The 17442-nt window shown below is 45.7% G+C and overlaps 1 protein-coding gene across 1 annotated transcript in view; it reads left to right on the plus strand.

Moving 5' to 3' along the window:
- The window catches only part of LOC124554141 (5'-AMP-activated protein kinase subunit gamma-1), a 619663-nt gene that overhangs the window by 134109 nt on the left and 468112 nt on the right, over window positions 1-17442 (plus strand). Inside the window, exon 4 of the mRNA XM_047128206.1 lies at window positions 1971-2010. Coding sequence (XP_046984162.1) covers window positions 1971-2010 — 40 coding nt within the window. The remainder of the gene's footprint in view (window positions 1-1970; window positions 2011-17442) is intronic.

Consider the following 17442-nt stretch of genomic DNA (forward strand, 5'->3'; position numbering starts at 1 on the left):
AATGGGTGAATGCAAAGGAGAAGGAATTAATGAAATATTTATTTACTTTTAGTGCCCACACCGTTCATCATGGCACTGTTTAAGTGCGTACGTGGTAGGCTATGCATCATGAAGAAATAAGTTGCTTCATTTTCGAAGGAAAATTCTGTTTGCTGATCCTTAGCTGATAAGGTATTTCTTTTGCAATATAGCTTCCACATCTCCACCCTTTGTTGTATTTGTTTCTTCATATTTCGTCTGTTGCCATTAGCTTCTTGGTCACAGCTCCATTTGCAAGTGGTCATTATTGCATACTGCAAAACTGTCGATGTGGAACCTCGCATCGTTGTTGACAGAAGGCAGTAACAGGTCGAGAAACGTGGAATGTAAATCAGGAAAATAGAAACTACAAATGGCAACTGTGCAATGTCAGTATTAAAAGAAAACTAAAAAAAAATCTTGCATAAATACGGATACAGCACATACTAGCCTATAACAGATTATGTCATTTCTCCTTACTGGCAAAAATTACGATTTTTTGAGGTTATTGCAGGAAAAGGTGATGAATAGTACAAATGCTGGTACATCAGTAGTTTTTGAAACGATATTGCTGAACAATGTTCTGCTTGTATGATGGCGTCTATAATGTAAGGATTAAGCAATATGTAGGTATGGCAGTATCGCCTGGTTTTACTGAAACTTCTTTTGAGGATACACACTCAGTTAAGTGTAAGAAGTCCATAGTGGTTCTGTAATGAATGAGATTGACTGAATAAAAGAAAAGTGTGGATGAGATTGGAATGAATCAATAATTGAGTGCGAGTGTGGATTAGATATTCAGTAATTCAATGAACGGGCCAAAGAATTAGGGGATGAGGAAGAGTATCGGTAGATACAATGGATGGGAGGGTGGGTGAGGTAATGAATAATGGAATAGTGAAATAGCCAATGAAGAAATGATTGGATGGATTAGGTGGGTGGGTGGATGAGGCAATGAATGAGTGAATGGGCGAAGGACTTGGTGAGTGGGCGAAGGACTTGGTGAGTGGGCGAAGGACTTGGTGAGTGGGCGAAGGACTTGGTGAGTGGGCGAAGGACTTGGTGAGTGGGCGAAGGACTTGGTGAGTGGGCGAAGGACTTGGTGAGTGGGCGAAGGACTTGGTGAGTGGGCGAAGGACTTGGTGAGTGGGCGAAGGACTTGGTGAGTGGGCGAAGGACTTGGTGAGTGGGCGAAGGACTTGGTGAGTGGGCGAAGGACTTGGTGAGTGGGCGAAGGACTTGGTGAGTGGGCGAAGGACTTGGTGAGTGGGCGAAGGACTTGGTGAGTGGGCGAAGGACTTGGTGAGTGGGCGAAGGACTTGGTGAGTGGGCGAAGGACTTGGTGAGTGGGCGAAGGACTTGGTGAGTGGGCGAAGGACTTGGTGAGTGGGCGAAGGACTCGGTGAGTGGGCGAAGGACTTGGTGAGTGGGCGAAGGACTCGGTGAGTGGGCGAAGGACTCGGTGAGTGGGCGAAGGACTCGGTGAGTGGGCGAAGGACTCGGTGAGTGGGCGAAGGACTCGGTGAGTGGGCGAAGGACTCGGTGAGTGGGCGAAGGACTCGGTGAGTGGGCGAAGGACTCGGTGAGTGGGCGAAGGACTCGGTGAGTGGGCGAAGGACTCGGTGAGTGGGCGAAGGACTCGGTGAATGAATGGTTGGAATGATGAAATTGGTCATTTGAGTAATGGGACAGTGAATGAAGACTAGGTGGATGAACGATAGTGATTTCCAGTGAATTCATAAAGTTGTCAGACACAGATTAATTGAATTTTATTGTGAAAGAAAGTGAGAGGGGAAGCTAAAAGAGGTAGATATGAAGTAATTTACAGTCTGGAAGTGTGATTGAAGAGGTCCGTAGCCTATATTGCTGTTGTCTGAGTTGTAGTGCCCAGTGAAAAATATATATGTAAAGTCAAGGCAACTTTGTTACAACAACTCGTTCTTTTGTTGCAGAGGGCGGCCGCTCACCACCACCACCAGGTCGCCGCGCAGAGTGAGTACAACTACAAACTACAATTACAAACCCTGCTAGCCTTAGCCTCTAGTATTGACTGCCCCGTGGCGTCATTGACCGAGGTGCGACCCGTGCGTCTCTCCCCCACTGCTCTGTCCTGTGAGACACCTGTCGCTGCTAAGCGACCAGGGTGCGCGTCGTCGACGTGCTCGTCACTACTGCCGTACGGATTTTCCTAATTGAATGCGTTTGATATTCCTCACTGGTGTGATCCTTGCAGAACTCAAGATACTAGTGGGGTACTCTATTTTCACTGTCCTTGATCCACATGTTAACTATGATTAACAGATGCGCCATGATGGTTTTATTCGTCATTTTATAATATTCGCTGCTGCTGCGAGGAACAAGTTTATCATTTATTTTTTACCTGCGGAAAGCGTTTCGGGGTACAGTTGTAATTATCGAATGCGTGTTCCGCGTACTGTAACATTTCAGGCATGCTGTACGAGATGTGTGAGGTACCACTTTATTCTGGTGCATTTATTGTAATGTTAAGAGGTGCAATTCTTTAATGGAGTATGTATCTTTGGCCGTAGATAATGGCGAATTTTTTTCCTAGTGGTTAGGAAATTGATGTGATCTACATCATTTGTGCGAATGTCTACTTTCGAGGCTGAGTTAGGTTTCCAGCCTGAAAGTTATTTATGTTAGTACGTGATACACGTATGAACTTCTGCTTAAATAAAATTGTCACTGTTCCCTGTAAGTGTGTCACACTATCTCATTATTTCTGGACTTGTACTTTTCTGCCCAAAGAAGTTCAGAATGGGTTTGAAAGTCGGTTGTTACAGGCGTTAAACCGTGGTAAAAAATACCTCATTTTTCTGACTGACAAGGGAAGTACCCGTGCAGGAACAGCTAAAACGGAAATATTTCAGATAAGTGGTGAGGCTACTTTAACACCCACCGAGGTCACGTATCACTAAAAAATGTTTTTTGCGTACAATCGATATTTAACAGTTATGGATGTAGAGACAGAAGTACAAGTCTTCTGTAGATACGATTCCGTGTAGAAGACAGCTATGTTGAACAGATTCGTAAGTAATAAACACGAAGTACTGCGAAATAAGGTCGATTAGAACAAAGAGGATACTTGTGATCGAATAGTGGAAGCTGAGTGGTATCGGTTACCTTCTACTCTATTAAAATTGATTACCGGTTTCGAAGTTCCAGCCGTCGTCCGATGTGGTTTACTTTTATCTGCCTTTGTTGTTGTCTGCGAATTAAACAGCGAATCTCGATGGTAAAATCTTGACGGGTTATCAGCCGAGCCAAGGCGTCGTCCTGCGACATTGTTTCGGCACATTTCCTATTTGTCTTCACCTGAAGATGACATGTACAGACTTGTTGAAACGTTGCCGCAGAACGACGCCTTGATTTGACTTCGTTGTTCTCAGCAGCTGCCGTCTCTTCTCCAGGTCGTTTTAACAGTTTGAAAACTGTTTGGCACAGAAAGAAAATTCCAATAACATAGCCCACACATTAAATAATGTTGTATATTCTTCTTCTCCTTATTCTCCTTCTCCTCCTCCTTATCCTCCTCCTCCTTATCCTCCTCCTCCTTATCCTCCTCCTCCTTATCCTCCGTCTCCTTGCCCTCCGTCTCCTTGCCCTCCGTCTCCTTGCCCTCCGTCTCCTTGCCCTCCGTCTCCTTGCCCTCCGTCCTCCTTGCCCTCCGTCCTCCTTGCCCTCCGTCCTCCTTGCCCTCCGTCCTCCTTGCCCTCCGTCCTCCTTGCCCTCCGTCCTCCTTGCCCTCCGTCCTCCTTGCCCTCCGTCCTCCTTGCCCTCCGTCCTCCTTGCCCTCCGTCCTCCTTGCCCTCCGTCCTCCTTGCCCTCCGTCCTCCTTGCCCTCCGTCCTCCTTGCCCTCCGTCCTCCTTGCCCTCCGTCCTCCTTGCCCTCCGTCCTCCTTGCCCTCCGTCCTCCTTGCCCTCCGTCCTCCTTGCCCTCCGTCCTCCTTGCCCTCCGTCCTCCTTGCCCTCCGTCCTCCTTGCCCTCCGTCCTCCTTGCCCTCTGTCCTCCTTGCCCTCTGTCCTCCTTGCCCTCTGTCCTCCTTGCCCTCTGTCCTCCTTGCCCTCCTCTTCGTCCTCCTTGCCCTCCTCTTCGTCCTCCTTGCCCTCCTCTTCGTCCTCCTTGCCCTCCTCTTCGTCCTCCTTGCCCTCCTCTTCGTCCTCCTTGCCCTCCTCTTCGTCCTCCTTGCCCTCCTCTTCGTCCTCCTTGCCCTCCTCTTCGTCCTCCTTGCCCTCCTCTTCGTCCTCCTTGCCCTCCTCTTCGTCCTCCTTGCCCTCCTCTTCGTCCTCCTTGCCCTCCTCTTCGTCCTCCTTGCCCTCCTCTTCGTCCTCCTTGCCCTCCTCTTCGTCCTCCTTGCCCTCCTCTTCGTCCTCCTTGCCCTCCTCTTCGTCCTCCTTGCCCTCCTCTTCGTCCTCCTTGCCCTCCTCTTCGTCCTCCTTGCCCTCCTCTTCGTCCTCCTTGCCCTCCTCTTCGTCCTCCTTGCCCTCCTCTTCGTCCTCCTTGCCCTCCTCTTCGTCCTCCTTGCCCTCCTCTTCGTCCTCCTTGCCCTCCTCTTCGTCCTCCTTGCCCTCCTCTTCGTCCTCCTTGCCCTCCTCTTCGTCCTCCTTGCCCTCCTCTTCGTCCTCCTTGCCCTCCTCTTCGTCCTCCTTGCCCTCCTCTTCGTCCTCCTTGCCCTCCTCTTCGTCCTCCTTGCCCTCCTCTTCGTCCTCCTTGCCCTCCTCTTCGTCCTCCTTGCCCTCCTCTTCGTCCTCCTTGCCCTCCTCTTCGTCCTCCTTGCCCTCCTCTTCGTCCTCCTTGCCCTCCTCTTCGTCCTCCTTGCCCTTCTCTTCGTCCTCCTTGCCCTTCTCTTCGTCCTCCTTGCCCTTCTCTTCGTCCTCCTTGCCCTTCTCTTCGTCCTCCTTGCCCTTCTCTTCGTCCTCCTTGCCCTTCTCTTCGTCCTCCTTGCCCTTCTCTTCGTCCTCCTTGCCCTTCTCTTCGTCCTCCTTGCCCTTCTCTTCGTCCTCCTTGCCCTTCTCTTCGTCCTCCTTGCCCTCCTCCTCCTCCTCCTCCTCCTCCTCCTCCTCTTCGTCCTCCTTCTCCTCCTCCTCCTTGTCGCCCACAGTTCCTGTAGACCATGCGCTGTACCGACGACCTCTTTCCATGTTCTCTCTCTCTCTCTCTCTCTCTCTCTCTCTCTCTCTCTCTGTTTTTTTTTGTTCCTCAATTGGCACATTCTCCTGTTAGACTCTCCATCTGTCTGTTTCAACTCTTTGTCTCGCCGTACTTAACCTCTGTGCCCCTTACGACTTTCACCGTCTTTTCTCTCACAATGCCCTTGTCTTTGTCTCATTCTTTTTCTCTTCCATTTCCACTTTCACTTTCTTCTTCACGTACAGTCTGCTGTCTTTCTCTTCAGCTACCACTGCCTCCTTTTCACACACGTGCTTGGAGTAGTTTGAATTTTGACCCCTATACTGACTTGCTTGTAGAGGATGGGGGAAAGTGGGCAAATTTTCTGACGTTAAAGTTTGCCGGTTACAAATTGTGCCCCTTCGGAAGTCAGATATGGAAGTTGGAGGGATCTGGAGAGATTGAATAAGAGTCTCTGACCGTTCTTTCCACCAAACTGTCTTCTTCGAAAGTTGTGTCGCCAGTGCAGAATACAGCTCTACGCTGCCAATTTGAACCTTTGATTCTGCTTTTTGCGGGAAGTCACTTGTCCAGGTTAGTCTCTGTATCTACAGAGGGCAAGGTCTGTAGTACTGACAAAGATAGTAGACGACACTTCGCATTAAGGTATCCTGTTTGTTTATTATTGAAATATTTACACTGTCTTTTACAACACTCGACATAGCTTTCTTAATTATACGTGTGGTAACTTTTCCCTCCAACTTCCGAAACATGATACACATGTCCGGCTCTCCGATGCGGACTAGAGAAAGTGAGTATTACATATTGACAACTAAGATTACACCCGATACATAGCACAACATGTCCGACCCTAAAGAACACCCGAGACAGAGTGAGTATTACATATTCATATCCAAGTAACACACGATAGTGAGGTACATGCCCGGCCCTTCAGAACACCCGAGACAGAGTGACTATTACATATTCATATCCAAGTAACACACGATAGTGAGGTACATGCCCGGCCCTTCAGAACACCCGAGACAGAGTGACTATTACACATTCATATCCAAGTAACACACGATACTGAGGTACATGCCCGGCCCTTCAGAACACCCGAGACAGAGTGACTATTACATATTCATATCCAAGTAACACACGATGGTGAGGTACATGCCCGTCCCTTCAGAACACCCGAGACAGAGTGACTATTACATATTCATATCCAAGTAACACGATAGTGAGGTACATGCCCGGCCCTTCAGAACACCCGAGACAGAGTGACTATTACATATTCATATCGAAGTAACTCACGATAGTGAGGTACATGCCCGGCCCTTCAGAACACCCGAGACAGAGTGACTATTACATATTCATATCCAAGTAACACACGATAGTGAGGTACATGCCCGGCGCTTCAGAACACCCGAGACAGAGTGACTATTACACATTCATATCCAAGTGACACACGATACTGAGGTACATGCCCGGCCCTTCAGAACACCCGAGACAGAGTGACTATTACATATTCATATCCAAGTAACACACGATACTGAGGTACATGCCCGTCCCTTCAGAACACCCGAGAGAGAGTGACTATTACATATTCATATCCAAGTAACACACGATAGTGAGGTACATGCCCGGCCCTTCAGAACACCCGAGACAGAGTGACTATTACATATTCATATCCAAGTAACACACGATAGTGAGGTACATGCCCGGCCCTTCAGAACACCCGAGACGGAGTGAGTATTACATATTCATATCCAAGTAACACACGATAGTGAGGTACATGCCCGGCCCTTCAGAACACCTGAGACAGAGTGAGTATTACATATTCAAATCCAAGTAACACACGATAGTGAGGTACATGCCCGGCCCTTCAGAACACCCGAGACAGAGTGAGTATTACATATTCATATCCAAGTAACACACGATAGTGAGGTACATGCCCGGCCCTTCAGAACACCCGAGACAGAGTGACTATTACATATTCATATCCAAGTAACACACGATAGTGAGGTACATGCCCGGCGCTTCAGAACACCCGAGACAGAGTGACTATTACATATTCATATCCAAGTAACACACGATAGTGAGGTACATGCCCGGCCTTTCAGAACACCCGAGACAGAGTGACTATTACATATTCATATCCAAGTAACACACGATAGTGAGGTACGTGCCCGGCCTTTCAGAACACCCGAGACAGAGTGACTATTACATATTCATATCCAAGTAACACACGATACTGAGGTACATGACCGGCCCTTCAGAACACCCGAGACAGAGTGACTATTACATATTCATATCCAAGTAACACATGATACTGAGGTACATGTCCGGCCCTTCAGAACACCCAAGACAGAGTGACTATTACATATTCATATCCAAGTAACACACGATAGTGAGGTACATGCCCGGCCCTTCAGAACACCCGAGACAGAGTGACTATTACATATTCATATCCAAGTAACACACGATAGTGAGGTACATGCCCGGCCCTTCAGAACACCCGAGACAGAGTGACTCGCGCAGCCGAAGTACTTGGCCACCCAGGTGACCCGGAGGTGTCCCAAGCACTTGGATTGCAATATCGTTACTCTTACGTTTCTCAAAACTCGTGAAATTTAATAAACAAGAACGGTAGAATCGTAGGGTAACCATGAGAGACTGCCATTCTAAAAACCGCGTTAAATAAAATGAAAACCTTATAAATAATGAATAAGAGAAGTTAAACATTTTGATACCTAGCATCCTAACGTGCCGACCAATCAGATGCAAGTCCAATAAATTTGTGGGACTCTCCATTTGGGCTGGTACATACTGTACCTTCTGTCACTTGTACCTAACTCAACTTTTGTACCATATGCTACCTCACGGCGAGCTTCTGGCAAAATAAAATACTGGCGACCAGAGCCAGGAATATAAAACGGTTTAGGGGTGGATCCTGCCACCCATCCCCTCCTCCAAGCTTATGTAAAGTCGCCACCTACCTCCCTGTTTCATCTGCAATATCTCCTCTCTCTCTTAGGAGCCCACTGCTATCGTCTTCATCCATACATCTTTCTCTCTCACTTGCCACTTCCTCTATTTTACCATCAGTGCCTCCTCTCTTCCACCGTCGTTTTTGATGTTGGGGGGGGGGGGGAGGCGGGCGGGAGCAAATTTGGGGGAGGCGACCAAACAGCGAGGTCATTGCTCCCATCCGGTTAGGGAGGGATGGGAAAGGAAGTCGGCCGTTTCCTTTCGAAGGAACCATCCCGGCATTTTTCTGAAGCAATCTAGGGAAACCACAGAAAACGTAAACCCGGATGGCTATGTGGGTTTGAACGGTCATCCTCCCGAATGCGAGACGAATGTGCTAGACACTGCGCCACCTCGCTCAGTGCCAACATCACTGTCTCTCTGCTACTCTCTTTCAGCCCAGAAAAGCGCGAATACGTTCGCATGCCAAAATTTTTGTGAGGAGGGGTCGCCACTTTTCTGTCAGTCTTTTAAAGAGGAGCCTATTCGCCTTTTTTTTTTTTTTTTTTTTTTTTTGTGCACCAGCAGTGGCCTTTCTCACTTGGTTCCCAATGATGCTGTCAGACATCTCCTCGCCCTCGCTGTACTCTTTCCACATACTCGCTCTTTCCTCTACGCCTAACACTGGAAGTTATTTCGACTGTTTCGTATGCAGGATTAGTCTCTCCTACAACAATTCCTTTTTCCGATTTTGTCACAGCGGTGCTAAACTGTGACAAGGAATGTACGGAGGGAGAGAGAGAGAGAGAGAGAGAGAGAGAGAGAGAGAGAGAGAGAGAGAGAGGCCTTTTCTCTGAAGCACGTGGCAGGGCGTTACGTACGTGCTGTAAACACGTCAAGCGTGAAGTAGCGCCCGCCCTTGTTTACGGCTGGCAGTAAATTCATCTGCGCCCTGCGTAATCCCCAGGTTACGCGAAAATTTTTGCCAGGGAACGGGCCGCAAGGAACTGCTTACTGACGAACCAGTCCAACTGAAAGTGGGCTTCGTCGCTAAACCAAACTATGCGTCTGCGTACTAATTCCCAGTGCTGTTTTTCTGGGGGAACGCCGTGGTATGCGTACCCCTAAACTTTTCCGTGGACAAAGTAATTTTTTAACGATGTTGAGAACTTGGAAGAGTGCCAGATATTTATTTATCGGACGTAAATTTTTTTATTTCATTTTTTGATGTTGGTAATTGCAATACGAACGACAGCAGTGCAGTTATTGGTGGGGAAAAGCGATGTCATTGAGTGTTTCGAGCATTTCGAGCTGCGGCAAGCGTTCTCGACAACCGAATCGCTGGCAGCCGGTTCGACAAGCGTGTAGTGCCCTTGCATGCTAATAGTAGGCGATGGTAGTGCTAAACGGATGTGCGTAAGCTCAGAAGGCGAGCTACCGATAGGTGTCTCTACGGTCTCGCCACTACCATACTTCGCGATTCATTGCCATCTTTGTTTTGTTGTTCTTTATTAGTTTGTGTTTGCTGTTCCATTGTTGTCGGTTGTGCGAAGTTTTACAGTGTCTCCTGTCTTTCGTTGCAACGTAAGTCAAGTTAGAGGTGAGAGATGAGCAGGAAACTAACAAACTGTTTTACTTGTTCTCCTGCATCTAAAAAAACCAAAAACCGTCAATAATTCGTGTGTCAGTGAAAAGCCAGGAAGTTCAACATCAGTGGATGACGAAAGTGAAACTGTAAACCTGAGCACTGAATCTACATGTGAAAATGCAGTGAACAAACGCATGCATGGTAGAAAATTAAATGATCGGCCAGAATGTTGGACTTCGGAACAAGAAATCACATTTTGTGAGAAAAATGACTGGTTGATCGCTTCAAGCAAAAAACTTGGCTGCAGAATTTGCAAAGAAGTAGGAAGTTTAGGCGTAGAAAGAAATAAACAAGGCACAAACACTGCACACCCTTGGGCTAGAGTATCTCTGTAATCTTCAGGTGGTTCCAGAAAATAAGAAATGGTTTCTGTGCGTAAAGTCAACTGAAGAGTCAGATACCTTTTTTTTTTTTTTTTTTTTTTTTTGATGACGTCGTGGCTAAAAGCAGACGGGTGGTATCCCATGCTTCAGTTAAAAGTAATTTTCGCTGCATTATATCCAATGTCGGAGTACCCTCAAACGCTTTTTTAGAAAAGAGTTACTGCTAATTCCCATCATGCCCCGCGGCCAACCGCACCGTTCGAACGTCAGAAGCTACGACGATTTTATTTCATGTAGTTGGCTAATTGTCACCCCGTACGTAATTAAGTTCGTAACAGAGCCCTCAGCGGGCAAGACGTAATGGCACCTGGCCAGATTTCTTCTGTCCGTTTCTGCAATCAGAAGCTACCGTTAGATATAGGGCTTCTCTCGATCGGAATACAGAAAAGAGAATTTTCGTTTGTTTTATTACCACGTTTATAAAAAATTACTCAGTGGAATATGTGTAGAGTACCTCGCGCTAAACAATCGTGAACAGCTCCCCATTCCGCGACCACAGCCGAAAAAAATAGCCAGAGAACCCGCTGGAAATGATGCGTTCTGCGCAAGTCTCCTCTACTGCGCATGCGCGGATGCACGGCAGAATAGAACGGTTCCTACACTACTGCCCATCAAAACTGCTACACCAAGAAGAAATGCTGGTGATAAACGGGTATTCATTGGACAAATATATTATACTAGAGCTGACATGTGACTACCTTTTCAGGCAATTTGCGTGCACAGATCCTGAGAAATCAGTACCCAGAACGACCACCTCTGCCCGTAATAACAGCCTCGATACGCCTGGGCATTGAGTCAAACAGAGCTCGGATGGCGTGTACAGGTACAGCTGCCCGTGCAGCTTCAACACGATAGCACAGTTCATCGAGAGTAGTGACTGGCGTATTGTGACGAGCCAGTTGCTCGGCCGCCATTGACCAGACGTTTTCAATTGGTGAGAGATCTGGAGAATGTGCTGGCCAGGGCAGCAGTCGAACATTTTCTGTATCCAGAAAGGCCCTTACAGGACCTGCAACATGCGGTCGTGCATTATCCTGCTGAAATGTAGGGTTTCGCAGGGATCCAATGGAGGGTAGAGCCACGGGTCGTAACACAGCTGAAATGTAACGTCCACTGTTCAAAGTGCCGTCAATGCGAACAAGAGGTGACTGAGACGTGGAACCAATGGCACCCCATGCCATCACGCCGGGTGATACGCCAGTATGGCGATGACGAATACACGCTTCCAATGTGCGTTCACCGCGATGTCGCCAAACAAGGATGCGACCATCGTGATGCTGTAAACAGAACCTGTATTCATCCGAAAAAATGACGTTTTGCCATTCGTGCCCCCAGGTTCGTCGTCGAGCACACCATCGCAGGCGCTCCTGTCTGTGATGCAGCGTCAAGAGTAACCGCAGCCACGGTCTCAGAGCTGACAGTCCGTGCTGCTGCAAACGTCGTCGAACTGTTGGTGCAGATGGTTGTCGTCTTGCAAACGTCCCCATCTGTTGACTCGGGGATCGAGACGTGGCTGCACGGTCCGCTACAGCCGTGCGGATAAGATGCCTGTCCTCTCGACTGTTAGTGATACGAGGCCGTTGGGATCCAGCACGGCGTTCCGTATTACCCTCCTGAACCCACCGATTCCATATTCTGCTAACAGTCATCGGATCTCGATCAACGCGAAGAGCAATGTCGGGATACGATAAACCGCAGTCGCGATAGGCTACCATCCGACTTTTATCAAAGTCTGAAACGTGATGGTACGCATTTCTCCTCCTTACACGAGGCATCACAACAACGTTTCACCAGGCAACGTCGGTCGACTGGCGTTCGTGTATGAGAAACCGGTTGGAATGTTTCCTCATGTCAGCACGTTGTAGGTGTCGCGACCGGCGCCAACCTTGTGTGAATGATCTGAAAAGCTAATCATTTGCATATCACAGCGTCTTCTGCCTGTCGGTTAAATCTCGCGTCTGTAGCACGTCATGTTCGTGATGTGGGAATTTTAATGGCCAGTAGTGTATTTCTCCCCGGCGGATAAACCGTGTGTGTCACCCGTTCTGCCGTGTACTACACCTCACTCGTACACTTCACCGTGCTGTCTGTGATGAAGTTTATTCTGCTACTGCGGAAGGAAAATTATCGCAGATTTATCAAACGTCATAGATGCTTTGACAAACGTCAGTACTGAAAACCATAATTGCCAATAAAAATGAGAAAATCGCAGCAAGATAACAGAACGATGGCCCATTGTAATAGAAAAAAAAAACAAAAAAAAAACAAAAAAAAAAATTTGATTTATAGGAATGCAGGTCTTATATTGCTCGTACACTAGCCTCTGGCGGAGAGTGTCGAGAGTGCATAACCGGGACATCCCGGATTTAAGGTGACCCTAGAAATAGGCTGTGCGTCATGAGGAACAGTGATGCTATACCCCCAGTTCCATATCCGAACATAGGTTGGCACCGATTATTTCTCTCATTCCCGTTCGATTCCGCGCTGGCCTTTCCGTTTCCTCACGCAAGCAAACCCGAAGATAAGCGGGTGCTGATAGGTAAGGATGACGGTTTTCGCGGAAACAACCGCTTTTCGGCCATATCCTTTTTTTTTTTTTTTCCTTCTTTAACGTCAGTTTAACCTGAGTGTTAAAACCGCTCGAAATAGCCGGTTTCTGAAATAACCGATAGCCGGTTTTTTATTTCGATTTCTTCCAGTAGAAGTCGAATGAAAAAAAAAAATGTAACTCACTCACTTTCAAGATACATAGAATCAAAATATTAAATTAGGTAGGAACATAAAGGAGAAGATAACCCCTTCAGTGTTTGCTGTTCTCGAAAAGTGATAAAGTGGTTTGCTACTGCAAAATAAAAATCACAATTCCCATTTAGTCTAATTTTTTTTTTTTCAAACTCTGCTCGAAAATGATGTTGCACTCGGGAATCACACCATTATTTGGGCATTACCAATAGTCAGCGCTACAGGGTGAAAAGTATTTCGTGTTGATTTGAGCGTTTGGAAGGGCTACAAGGAGGTAAAGGGATATTGTGTAGACAAAGGCTGCAAATTAGCTGCTTTCTATTTTATAGTATAAACTATGCATGAATTGTTAGTTAAGTTTTACGTTTTTTTTCTCTTGTTGTTGTGGTCTTCAGTTTTGAGACTGGTTTGATGCAGCTCTCCATGCTACTCTATCCTGTGCAAGCTGCTTCATCTCCCAGTACCTACTGCAACCTACATCCTTCTGAATCTGCTTAGTGTATTCATCTCTTGGTCTCCCTCCACGCTGTCCTCCAATGCTAAATTTGTGATCCCTTGATGCCTCAGAACATGTCCTACCAACCGATCCCTTCTCCTAGTCAAGTTGTGCCACAAACTCCTCTTCTCCCCAATTCTATTCAATACCTCCTTCTTAGTTACGTGATCTACCCATCTAATCTTCAGCATTCTTCTGTAGCACCACATTTCGAAAGCTTCTATTCTCTTCTTGTCTAAACCATTTATCGCCCACGTTACACTTCCATACATGGCTACACTCCATACAAATACTTTCAGAAACGACTTCCTGACACTTAAATCTATACTCTATGTTAACAGATTTCTCTTCTTCAGAAACGCTTTCCTTGCCATTGCCAGTCTACATTTTATATCCTCTCTACTTCGACCATCATCTGTTATTTTGCTCCCCAAATAGCAAAACTCCTTTACTACTTTAAGTGTCTCATTTCCTAATCTAATTCCCTCAGCATCACCCGACTTAATTCGACTACATTCCATCATCCTCGTTTTTCTTTTGTTGACGTTCATCTCATATCCTCCTTTCAAGACACTGCCCATTCCGTTCAACTGCTCTTCAAAGTCCTTTGCTGTCTCTGACAGAATTACAATGTCATCGGCGAACCTCAAAGTTTTTATTTCTTCTCCATGGACTTTAATTCCTTCTCCGAATTTTTCTTTTGTTTCCTTTTTTCCTGTTTTTTTTCTGTTACGTATGTCAAAACTTGGTTGTGGCCCCTCCAGTTTTTGATCTTTTAAGACAACTGGAGCATTCTAGCCCATTGACGACGCACTTCGTAAAATACTTTCAGACTTTGGATGGTGCCATTTTATAATACAACTAATGTCCGACCATAGCAGGAAGAAACTGCTATATAGTCAACAAGTTGCATGTTTTGCACGCTGCATATCCGCGCGCACCATCTAATCGGCGCACCACGTAGCAACAGGTACAGTATTGTCTCAGCATTGCTGTACAAATCCCTGTGCAAAATCTTTCTTCTTTGTTTGTGTTGCACTGATCGATTTTGCTTTTTTTTGATAATAACACAATATTTCAAGTCAGTGGAAATTTTACCAATAAAAATTATTTCAAAAAGATTTATTAGAAGCCATGAATTTTGGCACAGCTGCTGTTACTAATTGATATTTCCATTTTTTTGTACCCGGCTATTAGTAAAATCTGAAGCTCTGTTATAACCGAGACAAAATACCGACATCTACCCGTTATTCAGAACTGAAGTGATGATATCGGTTTTAACCGATCTGTTTGTCTCGCTCTACTCATAGGTTGCAATATTGCATGACTTAAATAACACGCTGTTTGGGAAATACGGACACGAATCATGTATAGCGGAGTGTAAAAAGTGGTAGAAGTAACCTCAGCGAACATCTGTTTGTCACCGAAATGAAAGTAGGGACGCACAGTTAACGTAAGAGTTGTCTTGGAAGACACGTCAAACAAAGGCAAACAATGTGTATAGCATTTGTGTGTTTAGACATAGCTTGTGACAGTACACTCTTCGAAATAAATACTACAGGGAGTGAAAGCTTATTAAAAGTTACTTGTCGTATGAAAGGGGAAAATGTTTGACAAGGGAGTGAGATAGGGTTGTAGCGTATCCTTTATGTAATTTAGTGTGTACAATGAGCAAGCAGTGAAAGAACTCAAGAAGGAATTTTGAGAGAGAATTAAAGCTCAACAAGAAGAAACAAAAATTTTGAGATAGTATAAGACTTCAAAGAAGAGTTGACCTGGGTGGCTAGTGTCTTGAAAAGTTTCAAGATGAGTAAAAAAAATAAAACGGTGGTAAGTTGATGTAGTCTAAATAAATCGGACGACGTTAGGGGAATTAGAGAATGAAATCAAATTAGGAAATTAGTCGATGAGTTTTACTGTTTGTTGAGAAAATAACTGAGGGAGGCTGAACGTGTTCAGAGTATGAGGTTAGTTGTAACATTGTAGATGTACGCAGCTCTAAAACTGCGCAAGGTCATTAGCTGTCTAAGGTGCTAAATTGTGTGTACGACTACTGTCTCGTTCTGCATCATTTAGACAGCACTAGTACCGGTGGAGCTATTTAGGCCAGATGGATTTAGCTACGAAGACTACGCGACTGTCGTCATTACGACTCGATGTCTAGAGCTGTTTCGTGGCCAGTGCGCTCTCGCGGCCATTGTGGGAACTACGGTGTGCCGCGGCCGCTGTGCAGTGCTGCCATCTGGCGGAGAGCCGTCTCACTAGGAGTCCCAGTAAGAGCCGCGCCGGTGCTGCGCTCTGCATTCGAAGCGGTAACAGTGCGAACTAGAAGAGCGGCCGGCAGATGCCGCTAAGTCCCAGTTTACTGTGTTTGTGTGTGTGTGTGTGTGTGTGTGTGTGTGTGTGTGACATAAAAATGTTGATTATCTTGCGCGAAAAAATACCGTGCGGAGGTAAATGGTGAGTCACTGACGTGTTTACTTTCAACATAAATTACGTATTTCATTGTATTAACATCATTAATACAACCAATGAATGTAGTTTACTAGTATAGGTGTCCGGAAAATAGAGACGGTTTTGGTTTCCTGGTTGTTTGCGGGAAACTGTATCATAGTTGGTAGCTTCGCAAACGCAACCACTGTTGTTAAGTTACAGTCTGTTTAACAGCCAGTTTGGGGATTGTTTTGGGAGGTTGGCCCCGGGCTAAACTTTATCCGAACAATCCAAAACGCTTTGTATAAATCATATTTCCGGCATTTGACTGAGCAAAGACCTTTATTTTACGTTTGTTCGTGTTGCCATCTTCCGCAGCAGCTGTTTCCATCCGTAATTACAGGGTATATGTCTTGAGTTGACTGCAATGTAATTAAAAAGAATTACAACGGACGCGTTTTGCTTTTATTTACAAAGCACCTGTGGTATTCTGCAAATTGGATACACGCGTTTTTACATTTATTTTGTTTATTCTTTTGGGTTAAAAACAGCGCCTTCTCTATGAAGTTGGTCTGCAAGCTGCTTACGGTGTTTCTTTCCATGGTCCGTATCTTCCTCTGTTGTTAGCAGTTACTGGTGTCGATAGGCTTCATTTCACATCTGCAGTTTTTGTTATTTTGCGTTATTTCTTGCGCTTCACTATTTATAATTGACTTTCTAAACTGTTTTTCATTCATCACTGCCACTGTGTTTATGGGTCGACAGAAGCGTCCGATCCCACGCGTCGACTTTGACCCGTGACGTAAGGGTGTTGTCGTGTGTGACGTCATGACGGCACGGAGTTTGGTTTGAGTGTGGCTGTCTCCAGTGCTGTTTTATCTTATTTTATTTACTTTTCTGATCTGTTCGTTCTATCTCGTGAGATTTTTTAAATTTAAAAACACTTATTACTTACTTTAATTATCTGTTTCCTCGAATTTCTGTTTTAGTTTATTATATTTATCTTTCCGATCTGTTCGTTCTGTCCCGTGAGATTTTTTTTTTAAATACAAAAAACACTAATCAGCTACTGAAGCATCTTTATCTTCTATGGGTTGCAGGGGTTACGACCCCTGGGGAGGTGGGTGGGTATTCATGCATGGCTGTCTTCACTTACCCGTTGTAGCTACGCAAGGCGTCTAAATTTGTTTATATTTAGTTTGCCACCCACCCAAAACACCTCATTTCCCGCGCTTGTCCCGTTAGTGTCATTAGGCTTCTTGTGGAAAGTGTGTGTGTGTGTGTGTGTGTGTGTGTGTGTGTGTGTGGATGTGTGGGTGTTTTTTTTTCCGCCATATTTGTGACGTCATGGGTCAAAGCAGACGGGCGGGATCGGACGCTTCCATATTTCCGTGTTTATGCCTATTCGTTTGTTTTTGTTCACGTTTTGAGTGTTGCCAACCTATGAAACGAATAATAATATATATATATATATATATATATATATATATATATATATATATATATATATATATATATATATACAAAAGGGATGGCCTGGACGGTGATAATGGGACAGATTTGGGAGGAAATGGTAGTGGTAAATAGAGCCTGCGGTTATATTTGTACTTTTAATGTTGTT

Source organism: Schistocerca americana, chromosome 11, assembly GCF_021461395.2.
Source record: "Schistocerca americana isolate TAMUIC-IGC-003095 chromosome 11, iqSchAmer2.1, whole genome shotgun sequence".
In the NCBI taxonomy this organism is placed as follows: Eukaryota; Metazoa; Arthropoda; class Insecta; order Orthoptera; family Acrididae; genus Schistocerca; species Schistocerca americana.